This window comes from Patella vulgata, chromosome 2, assembly GCF_932274485.2.
Source record: "Patella vulgata chromosome 2, xgPatVulg1.2, whole genome shotgun sequence".
Taxonomy (NCBI): Eukaryota; Metazoa; Mollusca; class Gastropoda; family Patellidae; genus Patella; species Patella vulgata.
The window spans coordinates 77,462,647-77,480,286 of NC_065880.2; the positions used below are offsets into that span (position 1 = coordinate 77,462,647).

General features: G+C 34.6%; 1 protein-coding gene across 1 annotated transcript in view; it reads right to left on the minus strand.

Moving 5' to 3' along the window:
- The window catches only part of LOC126811654 (uncharacterized), a 56,583-nt gene that overhangs the window by 28,613 nt on the left and 10,330 nt on the right, over positions 1–17,640 (minus strand). The window contains exons 9-26 of the mRNA XM_050537457.2: positions 17,265–17,465; positions 16,315–16,529; positions 15,370–15,488; positions 14,566–14,687; positions 13,618–13,809; positions 11,888–12,117; positions 11,128–11,252; positions 10,202–10,329; positions 9,549–9,737; positions 8,630–8,823; positions 7,089–7,225; positions 6,090–6,211; positions 5,459–5,662; positions 4,090–4,355; positions 3,169–3,275; positions 2,414–2,541; positions 1,478–1,678; positions 8–210 (exon numbers count right to left, since the gene is read on the minus strand). Coding sequence (XP_050393414.2) covers positions 8–210; positions 1,478–1,678; positions 2,414–2,541; positions 3,169–3,275; positions 4,090–4,355; positions 5,459–5,662; positions 6,090–6,211; positions 7,089–7,225; positions 8,630–8,823; positions 9,549–9,737; positions 10,202–10,329; positions 11,128–11,252; positions 11,888–12,117; positions 13,618–13,809; positions 14,566–14,687; positions 15,370–15,488; positions 16,315–16,529; positions 17,265–17,465 — 3,083 coding nt within the window. The remainder of the gene's footprint in view (positions 1–7; positions 211–1,477; positions 1,679–2,413; positions 2,542–3,168; positions 3,276–4,089; positions 4,356–5,458; positions 5,663–6,089; positions 6,212–7,088; positions 7,226–8,629; positions 8,824–9,548; positions 9,738–10,201; positions 10,330–11,127; positions 11,253–11,887; positions 12,118–13,617; positions 13,810–14,565; positions 14,688–15,369; positions 15,489–16,314; positions 16,530–17,264; positions 17,466–17,640) is intronic.

Here is a 17,640-nt window from a genome sequence, read left to right on the forward strand (position 1 = left end):
TACATACCCGTCGATAGATGGATTACTAGTACCAGTTGACAGCATTGTAAGAATTGGTGAAAACCAAGTATTAACAGAGTTCGGATCAACAGACACATCTCCTAACTTCTCAAAATTATTCAACAATCTCTCGCTTTCACGTTGTAGCTTTTCCCATATTGTGACATTATCATTCATATTATGGTAATCTCCTTTTATTAATGCATTAATCTGGAATAAATAATAATGTGAACATTTGAATAAATATATAACTTGCCCAGCAATGAAATGAAATGAAATGGAGTTTAAAGGAGCTAAATCACTAATATTTGGGGCCTAGACATGGACACAAATGCGTCGCAACGCATATAATAATGTAATATGAATGTATATAAACTGATTTACATTCAATCGTTTCCGTTTTTACTCTAATTTCAAATCATTTATATTCGGCGAAATATGCCAGAAGTCTCAATTGAATGGCAACCTCTAGCGTCTGGTTATTCAAGTTAACACCGATATCGAGTTAGAGACTTATTAGCTACTTGAACATCTTACTGTTCTGCTCCGACTGTGCTAATGATGATGGGCATACACAATACAGTGTGCTATGAGGGAAATTTTGCCAGGGCAGCAGCACTAACGCCTACTCTTATATCGAATTCTAACTGCCAAGGGTTCCTTGCCCAGCAAGATAACACACATCCACCATCACAAGCTTCATCTGTTACACTACAACTCATGGGGTATCATGTGTCTGTTAATTAGTCAACACTGCTCAGGAAAGTAAATAGTTATAAACCCAACACTCATTATCTAATCTAGACAGACCATTATAAACTATGTGACAGTAGAAACCCAATAGTTTTTCTATATATATGGTTCTCAATGAATTTGAACAGTTTTCCAAAAATGGTTTGAATCTAAACATTAAATACAGAAACTCCCGCTAAAACAGCACAACTATACACGATACCCGAGTTGTAGTGTTATGGCCACTCAACTAAACTTGGTTAGTTATTTTGGGACTAAGATGTGGTATATTTTGTTGGGACTAACATATAGTATATCTTGTTGGGACTAACATATGTATCTTGTTTCCATAATTTGATTACAAGAATCTTTAGCAATGAGAGAAAACCAAAGAATCCCTACAATGGTTAGGCAGGCTACTCATTCTCACATACAAGAGTGGCACAGATATCATATCATGACAGTATAATGTAAAGTATACACATAATACAACTTGGTAACAAAACCCTCCAGAAAATCAAAGTTATATATATATTAACCAACATCCTTTTTTTCGGTTTTTACGTCATTAAAACCAAAAAACGACTGCTAACAATCACGCAAAAAAGAATTCTAACAAACATGTTAAATATTTTGGGCTACAATATTGATAAACACCTCCTGTTTAAAATTTATCGGACTGTTATTGTCCATTTGATACCCCTTAAATTTTTTCGTAAGAGGCGCTCGATCAATTAATATTTACCTTTTCTAATACATTTCCAGCATCAAATAGATCAACAAATTGTTGTAAAGCGTGTGATTTATTGGTGGCTACATGACATAGTGACGTCTGTATAGCCTCAACAGCCATACCAGATGATGATAGATCCATAAACGTTTCATTAAACATCGTCAAATTACACACGATGTCCTCCCAGTTGCTAACATACGCCAAACTCATGAACTGAAATATTAAATGTTTTATATTAAAGATTTATTATGCAAGAGCTAAATTGGCCTATTGCCGGGCATTTTTATGCCTTCAAATGTTATATAAATCATTATTTAGACATTTATATACATGACAAGCCCATAATCTAATCAACTATGTAGAACATCTGATGGCTGTGATATTAATTGGATTAGAATACATGTGCTATTTAATCAGTTAACGCTAAGACTATTATCGCAGCAATGACAAATCAAGACTATGCTATTCTTGTCAAGACTTCAAACATGATGATAGATCTATGAACATTTCGTAAGGGAAGGTCAAATTACACACAATGTCCTCCACAATATACTAACATACGCCAAACTCATAAACTGAAGAATAATGTTTATATGAGAGAGAGAGAGAGAGAGAGAGAGAGAGAGAGAGAGAGAGTTTAACGCCCACCCAACACACACTACGCCATTTTACAACTAACAATATATTTCAAACATTCGCATGTATGTTGGGGTCTTTAACTGTGGAAGGAGCAGGAAGCCTCGGAGAAGGCACACAAGGTTGGACAGGCGACCCTCCTCCTTGTCATGCACAAGTGTAAAATCGAAACCACACCGCATGAGTCAATGACAGACCTTATGATCAAACGTGCATGCGTTAAATCATGTTCCATTCATATATTCGTTGGGGATCGGATTACAATTGACTTCTCAGGTCATAAATGTGTTATAAATTGTGTTCTTGGTTTACCTTTTTGGGATCAACGGCCATTGTAAGAAATTCTGCAGCTGTTTCTGGACTGAGAATTTGCTCAAGTAGTTTTTCAACTTGTAGATTATTTGGTAAAACATCTTTAAGTAATATCGGATTTGGTGAATCTGAAAATATTTCATGGGGAATACATATACATTAAGAAACTTTAAACAAAGAAATTAAAATTTTATTTTTCTAAATATTCATTATGGGTTAAATATTCATTATGGGTTAAATATTACATATTCTGGGTCAAAAAGTTTATTTAGTTTATTCTAATTACAACATGTTTAATGTACAAAACAAAATCTCTTTTTATTGTTAAAACCTATATTTTATTGATTTTCCCAAAACATTATTACAATATCTCACATTCTGGTAACCTAGTCATCATCTATCAGAACAATTCATTTTTGAAATGGACTCTGGGCCGGGGCTTCCACTTCAAAATTTTCACAGTCGGTCATTTTTAATAACTTTGAAAATTAAATTCATATTTCATGTTTTTTATTTATGGTAGTGTATCGTGAATTCATGTGTGTCTACCATTTTGAAATGGACTCTAGCTGGACGTCTTTCTGCATCAATTATAGTTGGAACCCACATTTTAGGGATTTTTAAATCAATACCAAAACAACAGAATCTCTCACTCTGGTACCCTAATCTTTATTTGGATTCGAGGGGATTTTAACAAGTTTAGATTCAAAATATGAGATAAGAAATCCAACCAGAAACTATTATAATATACTTACCAATAAATAATTCCATGTATTTGTTGAGAAAACCTTCAAAACTGTTGACAAGCTCTGCTATGGATTTGTTACCCAATTGCTCATTTAACGTAAATGTATTTAGAACTCTGAAACCAAAACCCAGTAATTAAAGACGTATTATGCAAGAGCTAAATTTCCCTCTTTCAGGTCTTATTTGTGGCTTGAAATGTTATCATTTATACATTTGTTCTGCTCCGAACTGGGCTAATGAAGACGGGTCTACGCCATACAGTGTGCTATGAGACAAATTTTGCCCAGACAGCAGCACTATGGCCTACTCTTATATCAAATTCCAACTGTCAAGGGATCTTTTACGTGCACGCCAATGTTTGTACAGGACCTCGGTTTTTCGTCCCATCCGAACGACTAGACAGCTATCCTTGTCAGGCCCTCCTTTCTGCATCACTGACAAGGGGGAACCACGCCGAAAAATCTGGATGAACTTTCTCGGCCAATGCAGGGATCGAACACCCGACCTCCAGGCTAGCAAGCCAGCGTCTTACCCACTCAGCCAACGTGATCCCAATTTTTTAATTCATATAACAAGATACAAGATTAAAAGTGAACTTTACGTATTAAAAAATATCTCAATTGAAGAAAAAATATTTTAGTTGAAGCTTAAACAATATTTTCATTGCAGCTTAAACAATATTTTAATTGAAGCTTAAAAAAGATTTGAATTGAATCTTACCCATTACAAAACAATTTTAAATGCAGCTAACAAAAAGACTTTTAAATAAAGCTTACTCATTGCAAAAAGATTTAAATTGATGATTACCCATTACAAAATAATTTTAAATGCAGTTTACAAAAAGACTTTTAAATGAAGCTACGTAACTCATTACAAAAAGATTTAAATTGAAGATTACCCATTACAAAGTAATGTTAAATGCAGCTTACCCATTCATAGGAGTCTCTATTAAAACATTTTTCAGTATTCTCCATATGACGTCACTTGATGCATTTGGACTTAACCACGAATTACTGATATCACTCCCCTTTACCATCATTAGGTTGGTTAATTTCTCCACTCCGGCAACAAATCTTGGCCAAGTGAAATGACGATCAAGACTATCTCCCGAGGAACACGAAGTATATGTATGGTTGTAACCCATAACAGATTCCATTACATCGTAACACGAATACTCAAACTCCGAAAGTGCAAGCTGCGAAAATACCAGTAGAAAAATAGTTTTATTTCTCTTAAATCAATTTCAGGTTAAATAGAGAGAGAAATTGGGTTTAAATTAGGTCATTTTGGGACTAACATATGGTTTAATTTTATTTCAATATTTCGCCAGCACGAAGCCATCTTTAGCTGTGGGAGGTAATAGGAGGAACCGGAGAAATCCCAAGATGTTGGACATGTGATACTATACCTTGTCCATACAAGCTTGGTATCGAAATAACGCCCACTTGACTCAATAATATACTTTATGATCGCCAATAACATTATGTAGAGACAATTTGATTAAAATACATATCTATATTTCATTTCGTATTTTTATACTTTTGATGGCCTCTACAACAATTATAGTGGGAGGTTGCGTCAGGGGTCACACAAGTGGCTTTTGACCCAAGGACATCAGACATTTGATTAACTAACCACCATTGATGTTTCTAGATAGGATACCCATAATTCCGTGCATAGCACACAAAGAACTCGCTGCAACAGACCGTTTTATTGGTTAATCCTTCACATCAACCACAACGCTGGTTGTATAACAACTCTTCCAGATCCTTGTGTGGTGAAGGCAAATAAAACGAAATGAAATAGGATCTGTGTTTTATCAGATTTTATGTAGAGAGTTCAATAAATGGTCGCAAAGGACATTATGTAGAGGGGAACTAGACTGGATGGATTGTTTTTGTTTCTGTCACAAGACTTAGATAGCATCAAAAATCAAAGTCCATCCACCTATATGACAAAAGAATACAACACTTCGATGAATGCTGAGTTGTATAATTCTTTTGTCTATTTCAACTACTGGATCTCAGACCCTGTGAGAGAGGTGCAGTCGGTAGATCACTCAGGAGGGCCCATAAATATCGATTTAATTTTTAGACTCAGTGAGAGAGGTGCGGCCGGTAGATGGCTCTGGGGGACCATAAATATTGATTTAATTTTTCTATGTCAGACTAGCTGGTATTCATGATGCAGAACCCCAGACCCACTATGCGCTATTCTGGAAGGGGGAAGGGGTCCAAAATTTGTCTTGCTTTCACACACAATAAATCTCTCTGCATCCCTGCTGGATCAACTACTCACCTTCATCCCCATGTTATAAATCAGTAGTGTATCGACACCCATTTTCCGTAAGTCTTCAATCCAAAAAGACGCAGGCTTATTGCAGAGTAATTGTTGAACCGCATCAAAATTTGGGATATTCAAATAACCAATCACTGATCTTAGTGTTGTCGCATTACACAGTAACGTTTTAACAACAATTGGTGAATTTGTTAATGGATTTAACTGAAACGAGAATGAGAGATAAACTATAACACAGAGTAATCTCTGAACGTTTTGAAGCAAAAGAGAGAGAGAGAGAGAGAGAGAGAGAGAGAGAGAGGTGGGGTTTAACGTGCACTCAACACAAACTAGGTCATTTTGCGACTAATATATGGTTCAATTTTATTTCAATAATTGGGTTGTGCGTAGGGGTCTTTAGCAGTGGGAGGAAACCGGAGGACCCGGAGAAAATGCACAAGGTTGGACAGGCGACCCTCAATTTGAATTTCTGTTCTTTAGGAACACATCTTCAAGATTCTGCCTCCAATTTCTTCACAAAAAAAAAAAAAAATTAAAAACAAAAAGTACTCTGCAAACACTGCATGCAAGAATAGAGAAGGTTATTTATAATCAACAAAATTTAACTATATTGGTCTTAAGGCTAACTTACCACAATCTGAAGAGCCGAATCAGTACTTAGAACAAGTTGCATATCATAACCAGAGAGTATTTCAACAGCTGATAACAGTTTACTGGGATCGGATAATAAACCATCTATTGTTATACCGTGTTCTGAAAAATTCATGAAATGAAATGAAATGGGGGTTTAACGACCCACTGTTCTGCACAGACTGGGATAATAAGGACGAGCATACGTCTAACTAACAGTGTGTTATGAGGGAAATTTTGCCTTGACAGTGGCTCTACGGCCTACTCTTATATAAAATTCCAACTGCCAATGTGTACACATGACCTCGGATTTTAGTCTCATCCGTTCTCCATCCTACACCACCGCCAAGGGGGAACCACGTCGGAAAATCCTGATGAACTTTCTCGACCAACACAGAGCATCCACATTAGTGAGTCAAGATATATTAATCACTCAGCCACCTGAAAAAAAATTCGTCATGACAGATATACAAATATGCTGAATGTTGCAAATATTATAAATAACTGAAGCACTGATATTCAGCTTTCCCAATATTGTGGTCCGCAAGGAATTAAAAATCCTTGAAATGATGATCAGCATCCTCCGTATCCCAAGTGGTCTCATTCCGTTCCACTCTACAAACCCCTTGGCTCATCCATGGGGGAGAAGTATTCAAATTATCTGCCCCTGCATGATGACCATGCTATTTTTATTGACCAATCAAAAAAACCATTAAAATAGAAAGGAAGTCCGAGAATGGAAGTAACTCCCATCTTGTTGCAACAAACAAGTAGCCATATTGTTGTGAACATAAGCAATGAGGCAAAGACTGGTTTGTAAACTGTTTTTTGATTGGTTTGTAGAATCAAGGTATGATCAAGTGTAGATAATTTGAATACGTGAATGCCCATGGATTAAACCAGATATAATGGAGTAGAACGGACTGAGAACACTGGTGATACAGAGGATGGATGATTAGTGGCTTTAATCATACCTATACAGCCATATTTGACCACCTACCTTCAAGTTTTTGTAACATTTGTGTCATCGGCAGTATAAAATAGTTGTTCAGCATTGCTAAAGTTGGGCTAAAAGCTTCATCTTTACCCAATACTCTCTGTATTTCTGGACTGTACGATTTCAATATATTAAATATCCTAGAAATTAAACAATGTTCAATCAAATATTCTGTAAACCAACTGACATTATTGTAATTGGGGCTGTGTCGATACAGTTCATTTTCGATACAATATGTATTGACGATACAGCAAACCGATACGCGATATGGTCACATCACAAATTAGTCTCAAACTACATTTTGTTTCAAGGTGTTTGAACCCAGACCGAGGTCGTGTAGCTATAGTTAACCAGTTATCAAAATAAACTGTGTGAATGTATGACATAACAATCAAAAATGCACTGGGCAAGTCAAAAAACTGACTTCATATCACGTGCCGAAGAAAATAAACTGTGAAACAGATATCATTTTTGCTTCATTATTACAGAAATGGCAAAGCAAACAAATTAATAATTTAATAGTTATTTAGAAACTATTAATAAGTTTCATGGTCTTTCTTAACATATTTTTTCAACAATATGACAATACAGCTATATTTTTTCAATGATATGGCAATACAGTTATATTCCTATCGATATAAATATTGCCGAAAAGTATCGATACATATTGGAGAGAGAGAGAGAAATGGGGTTTAACGTCCACTCGACACAAACTAGGTCATTTCGGGACTAACACATGGTTCAATTTTATTTCAATAATTCTCTTGCGCGTAGGGGTCTTTAGCAGTGGGAGGAAACCGGAGGAAACCCACGAGAGTGGACAGGCGACCCTACTCCTTGTCATGTACAACCAATACATATTGGTGTATCAACCTAATCATAATGCATTAAAAATAAAATATATTTCTAGTTATTAATCAAAAACAACTAAACAAATTCAATTATTAGTCACTTATACATACATTATGCAAGAGCTAAATCTGCCTATTGCAGATCTTTTTTTAGGCCTGAAATGTTATCTAAATTATTAATTAGACATTAACTAACTTATCCAGACCATAATCAACTCTCGATGTCATCGCTAGCCTACGATATTTACTGGATTAGAATCTGAACTGCAGCTCAACACTCAGTGATGATTAAATTGCAAAATGGATAATCAAGACTATGTTTTTTAATGTACCGACTTTAGTAATGATGATCGAGGCTAGGCCTAAAATTCAATCGCTAAATTCTTGGTTCAGAGTGAATCAATTTGTCTCAAATGTTCGGCAAATTCCTTTTACATTATCTAGTTTTTAACTATTATAGTGAGAACTGTCAGCTCTTTATCTAATCTCCCAGAATGTATCTTTAATCAAATTTCCCAAATTAAGAACATATCTAAATATTTAACATGGAAAATTACTGTTTATCAATCACAAATTTAATATCTGTCATTTAATCAGTCTATTACTAAGAAATTTTGAATTATGAAAAAAACCTGCAATAGGCAGGCATTTTTAGCTCTTATATAATGCATCTTTAACGATCAATTTACTTACAAAGTTGGATTCATGAAAACATTTTCAAGCGTCTTTAGTATATTCTCAGCACTAAATGTTTGTTGTAATTTTGGATCAATTGTTAATGTTTTCTGGCTGATTTGGGTGATTAATTCATTCAAGAGTAGAGTATTTCTGGTATAATTATCATAAACTGATTCTACTTCTATACTCATATTCCATGTATTCATCAACTGAAATCAACCATTGATATATATATATATAAACTGATTCTATACTCACATTCAAAGTATTCATCGGGGAGACTTGGTGGCTCAGTGAGTAAGTCGCTAGCTCAGTAACTTAGAGGTCTCGGGTTCCGCATACAGTGTGCTATGAGGAGAATTATGTCCAGACATCCGCGCTACAGCCTACTCTTATATCAAATTCCAACTGTCATGGGATCTTTTAAGTGCATGCCAAAGTGTACACAGGACCTCGTTTTTTTGTCCTATCCAAATGACTAGACAGCTGTTCCTGTCAGGCCCTCCATCCTGCATCACGGACAAGGGGGGAACCACGCCGTAACTGGGCAATATGAGATAACATATGGACATTTTCATTCCATATGTGGGTAATGCGAGGGGGAGAATTTTGTCCAAGTAGCTGCGTTTTTGCCTACTAACTCAATCTTACACTGATGGACCACGGTTTTTCATCTCATCCAAATGACTAGACACACTAAGTAGATATTATAATTTTTTGTAGATATGAATACATTTAGTAATATTTCAGAATTTAGTTAAAAGATTTTAAGTAATCTACACCCTAATGTTTTTCTTTTTGTAGATATCAACATTTTTGGTAATATTTTATAATTTAATTAAAAGATTTTCTGTAAAATCTACACCACAATGTATTTCTCTTCACTTCAGTTTTAAACCTGATATTTGAAACAAAATGATACTAAAATAATTACCTCGGTACCAATTGTTTCATAGTCAATAACTTGTTTTAAAGCTGCTGGTAGTGCTGGGAAGGTACAGATTAATCGCTGTATATCATTTATAAGTGATGATGACATAGTACCATTACTGATGTAGTCACTTACACTTCCATCATCACATTTAGTCTTTAGTAAAGTAGAGTTGGTGAACATTTCAGCCAGCTAAAATACATAATACGATAATATCATAACATTAAAAATACTGTTGATACATTATGTAAGATTTAGATAAAGAACTAGCCTTTCTTGCTATAATAGTTCAAAAATAGATAATGTTAAATAAATAATTTGAAAATTTCATTCAAATTACTCTATTGTGAGTGAAGATACTAGCCTTTGAAGGTTTGACAAGACGTGTGCAATAATTTCAACCACCGTACTGGTTGTTCGAAGCTAAGTCTCACTCCTCCATTTTTAAATTAAATCAAAATATAGCTGAACCTTTCTAATCTATTTAATATCGGAGAAATCTAATGCCATCAAGGGTTGATTATGGCCTGGATCAGTTAATTAATGTCTAATTAATACTTTAGAAAATATTTCAGGCCTACAGAAAGACCTGCAATAGGCAGATTTAGCTCTTGCATAATGTATGTTTAATAAATTCTAGCCTAAAAATAACTTACATGATCGAAATCAATAATTCCACTCGTCCATGTTTCTGTTTTATATTTACTGAGAGATATAAAGGCATCAACTGTTGTTATAAGTTGTTGAGAATGACCCAGTAGAGTTGACAAACTGATTCCCCCATCTTAAAAAATAAATATAGCAAAAGATCATATAAAAGTTTGTTGTACTTGACATTGTTTATATGTCTTGTAAAATTATGACTGTGGTCATATATCTTACAACATTTGATAAAGGGGTCTTTTAACCTGAGGGAGCCACGGATGCTAAGTGGGTAAGACGCTGGCTCGTTGGCTCGCTAGCCTGGAGGTCGCGTGTTCGATTCCTGCATTGGTCAAGAAAGTTCATCAGGATTTCCCCTTGTCAGTGGTGCAGTAATCAATAATGATAATAGTCTATCTGTTCTGTAGAATACCTATGGTTATGCTGACATTGTGGTCTAAAAAATTGTTATTAAGTGAACAGAATAAATGTCAATCTAGTCTCTAAAGGCAACTATATGTGTAGCGCTGCTTTTGTGTTCATTTAATAGCTAACAGTTGAAAGAGGGATAATCCAAGAATTTAGTTAGGCCTCGATCTTTATGGTATAGGGAAAGCAACTAATGACATAAGTTGAAAATTGTTTCGATCTCAGTCATGTCACTGACAACAAGGTTGCTTTAAATAGGGATAGTTTTCCTTAGATTAAAAAGTTTTAAGAGGGATTTCAAGAAAATTTTTGACAAATACATTAGTTTGCATACGTTTTTAGTCTAAATATATCATCAAATCACACAGTTTTTACTCTTGAAGGCATCTTCACGTATCATTTAAACATCGGCATGGATTCAGTCGTGAAAAAATTGATACATAAGCAACAAATGCCTATCGTGCATTATTACTTTAATATGAGTAGTATTAGTATAAAATTGAGCCAGTACCTCGAATATCGATTAATCTATCGTTGATCATTTTTAAGAAGATATTCATAGTTTTAATAGTTCGTCTCGTGGCCGGATCTAGTTCTTCCATTTGTTTATAATATAATGAAGATAATTCTAAAGACCTGCAATAAATAAAACATTTATAGTACGCCATAAATGTGAAACCCATTTATCTATTTACTTCAAAATATAATCTCTGATTTCTGTGTATGATTTGTGAAATGTTAAATTGTGATTAACAGTAATACTAGTTTAATTAAGTTAATCTTCAATTCTTTCTCCTCCTCAGTACATCCATCGGCCTCATTCTGTTCTACTCCACTTAGTCCATTATACCCTGGGTTCATCCATGGGGTATTTACGTATTCAAATTACCTGCCCTTGATTGCACTACGAACCAATAAAAAAACAGTTTACCTACCATTCTTAGCCTCACTGTTTACATTCACAAAAATATGGCGGTTTGTTTGCTTGATTTAAGAAAGTTTGCAAGATATTTAATATAAAAGAAGTGACATTCAAACAAAAAGATGTCCTAAAAATGTCAAATATGGTTTTATGTCAGTTTTTATGTATTTAACAATTTTTTTGATTGGTCGATAAAAATAGAACAGTCATCAATGGTAGATGATTTGAATACGTGTCTCCTCCATGGATGATTCTTTTGAGGCCTGTCATAGGAACATTATAAATATAATACAATAATCGTGAAAAGAATGCAATATTTTTTGTTACACAGAAATGTTAAAATATTTACCAAGTTGAAGTCATATTCATTAGTTTCTGTCCTAGTTCTCCATGCAATTTATTAAACACGGTTTGGAAACCCTTAACATTTACGAACTCTCCGACAGTCTGGTTGCCCGATGTGTAAGCCTGTATAACTTCACCAACAAGTTTTATCATTTCCCTCATATCTACATCTAACTCGGTTATATTAACCATTACACCATGACCAGATTCTAACTGCTTTTGTATTAATATGGCCTGAAACAGTAAAGTATTATGTAAACGTCATAAATATATGTAACACTGTAACCTTGGCATCATTTAAAGATACATTATGGGAGATAAGATAAAGAGATGTCAGTTCTCGCTATAATAGTTAAAAACTAGATAGTGTAAAGATAATTTGCTGAAAATTTCAGTCAAATTGATCCACTATGAGCCGAGAAAGAAGCGGGTGAAATTTTTGCATAGTCTCGGTCATCATTACTAAAATCATTAATATAAACAGCATAGTCTCGATTATCCATTTTCTTTTCATTTAATTATCAATAGCCGTTAGCGGCATATAGGAATCTAATCCAGCCAACATCGAAGGCTAGCCTTGACATCGAGAGTTTATTATGGTCTGGATAAGTTAATTAATGTCTAATTGATAATTTAGATAACATTTCAGGTCTAAAGAAAGACTTGTAATAAGCAGATTTTGCTCTTGCATAATGCATGTTTAAATTTTATCTTAATGTATCAAATTATCATCTAGGAGGAGACCAAATGCGATTTCATTTGGCAAGAGTGATATCATTTGTTCTAGAAAGATTATCCTTTGTTTGGGTTGTCAAAAAGAATACTGTTTGTTAAGGCTGTCAAAAAGAATACCCTTTGTTTTGACTGTCGAAAAGAATATCGAAATATTGATATATTGCAATACAGGTTTTACGCAATACAAAGTATTTGTTTTAATATTTTCACTTTGTGTTTAAAGTGTTTAATTTTTATACGCCCACATTGAAACGTTGGTGTATATTCTTGTCACAGCTGCGGGCTGTCTGGTTGACTGGCCCGCATCCACAAGCGTCTGGACTGGAGGCTAAAGTATATCATTCGATTGACTTGAAATTGATACATAGTGTCTAAACACTACAACTCGGGTATTATGTAATTGCGCTGTTTTACTGAAAGTATATAGGAATCTAGGAATCTAATCCAGCCAACATCGAAGGCTAGCCTTGACATCAAGAGTTTATTATGGTCTGGATAAGTTAATTAATGTCTAACTGATAATTTAGATAACATTTCAGGCCTAAAGAAAGACTTGTAATAAGCAGATTTTGCTCTTGCATAATGCATGTTTAATCTAATTTTTCACACTTAAAGTTAAAATGTGATCAAACTGATGATTTAACATAATCTCTTGTCTTGGTTTCAATCAGAATAAAAAGAGAGAGATGGGGTTTAACTTGATAGAAACTAGATCATTTTGGGACTAACATATTGTTCAATTTTATTTCAATAATTTGCTTGTGCATAGAGGTTTTTAGAAGTGGGGGGAAACTGGAGGACCTGCGGAAAACCCACGAGGTTGACATGCAAACCTTGTCACGTACAAGCGGTGAATCAAATCCATGCCATTTGACTCAATGAGAGATCTTATGATCCAACACGCATGCGTTAACTATTCGGCCATCCACCCCCCCTGAATAAAAAAGACGACCATCAAAAGATTTTACTGGACACTTATATGCCAAATAAATAGATTACCTCATGATAGAATTTTAATCCTTGTATTTGTAAAACAACATTCGCCCATGTCATGGCGGTGATATTAGCCTGACATATTTGATTCTGTAGTTGTTGTAATACACCAGTATTATCATCAGGTAATATAAATACATCCCAGAACTTTCTACCACATAACTCAGCGTGAGATCCATTCTCTATCAACTTTAGTAGCTAGAAAAATACAAACGAGCATAGAATATTAATAACCAATGTCATGTGTTGTCATTGTTTGACGTCCACTTGACACAAACTAGGTAATTGCGGGACTAACATATGGTTCAATTTTATTTCAGGGTCTTCAGCACCAGGAGGAAACCCGAGGACCTGGAGAAAAACCACTCTTGGTTGACGTACAAGTGGGGAATCGAAACCACTCCACTTGACTCAATGACAGAAATTCTGATTCAATGTGCACACTTTAACCATTCAGCCACCCCTACCCCTCTAATAAAGTGAGAGAGACAAACCCATGAGGTTGGAAAGGCGACCCTACTCCTTGTCTAGTACAGGTATTGGATCGAACCCCTGCCACTTGACTCAATGACAGATCTTAGGATCTAAATCGCATGTTAAACATTTCAGCCATCCAACACCCCCAAAATGTGTACTAAGTGACCCAGAAAATCAGAATTTATAAATATTTCTAATATGGAGCCAAGAAGTATATTTATATGTGACCTGTGACAACAAAACAAGTCACAAGACATTTTTTACTATAACAACATATGAACAAAAATGTCAAAATAGTCTAAAATCATAAAAAAAAATAATTTGCTATATTTGTCAATTATAAATTTGTGTTACCATTCAAAATATATTTTTATCCTACATCAACATTTTTGTTCATATCGTAAAAGATTTGCGATTTCGATATCAAGGGTCACATATTCTTAATATTCCGTCCTTTTTGTTCTTTTTGATACTTACAGCATCAGGATGGAAGTGAATCTGAACTAATTCTTCAATCCATTCTGGTTTCAATAATACCGTCATCAGTGTGGGTCCTAAATCTGTTCCGTTGAATAAGAGTTGTAGACTTAATGGTTGATCTGTATAACAGAAGATAAATGGAACGAGTTAGAAATCATAATAGATTTTGATGGTTTCACTGAAGCCCCAAAAGTTACAAATCATGAGAGATTTAATGCTTTCACTGAAGCCCCAAAAGTTACAAATCATGAGAGATTGTATCCTTTCACTGAAGCCCCAAAAGTTACAAATCATGAGCGATTTAATGCTTTCACTGAAGCCCCAAATGTTACAAATCATGAGAGATTTATTGCTTTCATTACAAATCATGAGAGATTTAATGGTTTCACTGAAGTCCCCAAAAGTTACAAATCATGAGATGTATAATGCTTTCACTGAAGCCTCAAAAGTTACAAATTATAAGGGACTTAATGTTTTCACCGAAACCCTAAAAAGTTACAAATCACAGGAGATTTAAGGATTTCACTGAAGCCACAAAAGTTGCAAATCATAAGAGATTTAATGCTTTCACTGAAGTACCCAAAAGTTATAAATTGTGAGAGATTTAATGCTTTCACTGAAGCTACAAAAGTTACAATTCGTGGCACCGAGACACTATATCAAGCACGAGACAGAGATAAACTGGGCTTAACATCCACTCAACACATACTCGGTTATTTTGGGACCAACATCAAGCACTTCGATTATCATTTGACTTTATGATACTAATGGAGATTTACTGGTCAATATAAAAAAATTTACTTTTAATATTTCGTAGATTTTGGTTCATATCCTTCAGATAAGAGTCAAAAAGATGAAGAACTGTCATTGCTTCTCTCCAACCAGATACATTCATATTTTCTTTAAACAAATCGTTAATTCTGGAAATAATAGACAAAAAGTTATACATTAAACTTAGAATAAAATAAATTAAATGTGTAAATAAATTCGATTCAGTACAATCAAAATTCGATAGATTGCAGAATAAATGAGGATTTAGGTAGCAAATTCTCCGATCGTGAATTGAATACACTGACATCCAGACAGTTGTCATATACACAATGGATGCTCTATTGTCCAGACTAATATTCCTTGTAGTCTGATTAAGAGAGAGAGATTGGATTTAACTCTATTCAACACAAACTAGGTCATTTCGAGGATGTGCGTAGGCATCTTTAATTAGCAGTACTAGGAAACCGCACACTGATTAAACCACTAACCCCCAGACAGTTAAGGCTGGAGAAATCAAAACAAATTAGGCCAAAGTACATTTTGTTAAAATTTCAAATCTAAAATATTTGGAACTAACAGCTTTTGAGAAGAGCAACTATATAAATGAAATGAAATGGGGTTTAACGTCCTACTGTTCTGCTCCAACTGGGATAATGAAGACAGGCATACGCCAAATGGAGTGCTATGAAGGAAATTTTGCCCAGGCAGCGGCACTATGGCCTACTCCAACTGCCAAGGGATCTTTTACGTGCACGCCAATGTTTTTTTGTTCCATCTGCACGACTAGACAGCTGCCCTTGTCAGTCTCTCCGTCCTGCACCACTGACAAGGCGAAACCATGATGGCATAACCTGATGAACTTTTTTGACCAATACAGCTGTGAATGAATAATTTCATTGTCCTAAAGAACTACTGCTAAACCCCAAAACAATTTAGGCTGGAGATATTGAGACAAATTATGCAGGCAATACTTACAGCTGTGAAGGTATAATTTCATTGTCTGTTTGAGCCTGTTCCCATAATTTCATTAAAGCAGTGGTATTGATAGTAAATATCTTTTCTAAGTCACGATTATCAAACGTAACATCCGTGACATTAATCAACTCCATGATGTGCTGCGTGAATCGTTGAGAACTGTCGATGTATTCCTGGAGACTGAACGGTGCGGATGAATTTCCCAGATTTGAAAACTACAAAAAAACAGACAGACACAATTAAAATTAAATATCCAGACAAATAGGTGTATATTTAGACACTACATAATGATGAAAAGTAATTAACACCGCTCAGAAAGTAAAGAGTTGTAAACCCAATACTCATTAGACCATCTCAAACTAGGAGACAGTAGAAACCCAATAGTTTTCAATGATTCTCAACAAATTTTAACAGTTTTCCAACAATGGTTTGAAACAAAACTCCTGCTAAAACAGCACAACTACACGACACCGGAGTTGTAGTGTTTAGACACTATAATGTATCAATTTATAACTTTAGCCTCCAAATGCTTGTGGATGCAGGACAGTCAACCAGGCAATTGTGACAACATTATATTATACACCAACATTTCAATGTGGGCATATACTAATTAAACACTTTAAACACAAAGTGAAAATATTAAAACAAATACTTTGTATTCCGTAGAACCTGTATTGCAATATATCAATATATCGATATTCTTTTTGACAGTCCAAACAAAGGGCATTCCTTTTGACAGCCTTAGCAAACGGTATTATTTTTGACAACCCAAACAAAGGATAATCTTTCTAGAACATCTGATATCATTCTTGCTAAATGAAATTGCATTTGGTCTCCTAAATGATAATCTGTTCAAGTAAGATTTTAACAAATAAAAGAAAAAACAATATGCCAAATCAAATTCGTTTGTTACATTTCTTGCCTATTTTTAAAATAAATGTATTTCTTACCTTTTGTATTAATTCATTGATGGGGAATTCATATTGTAATTCTTCTGCAATAGCCGTGAAATTTATGTTACACATTCCCTGTATAACAATTGTAACATTAAAACTGGCTGGTACTTCAAAATATTCCAAAAACTTAGCCTTATTACAGAAAACCTCATTTAATTTCATAGGTTCAGTTGCCAGCTTTCCAAACTCAATATTCTGTAATAAAGTGAATAAATTTATTATTATAAAGTAAAATAGTCAATGTTCTATTTTAAAAAAGACATGTGACGTACTATGGCTTAGTGACAATGGCCCTTTCTCGATCACCGAAAAGGAGAAATGGCAGAAAAAGTGTAGTCGGAGAGAGTATTTAGCTCATTTAAGGGTAATT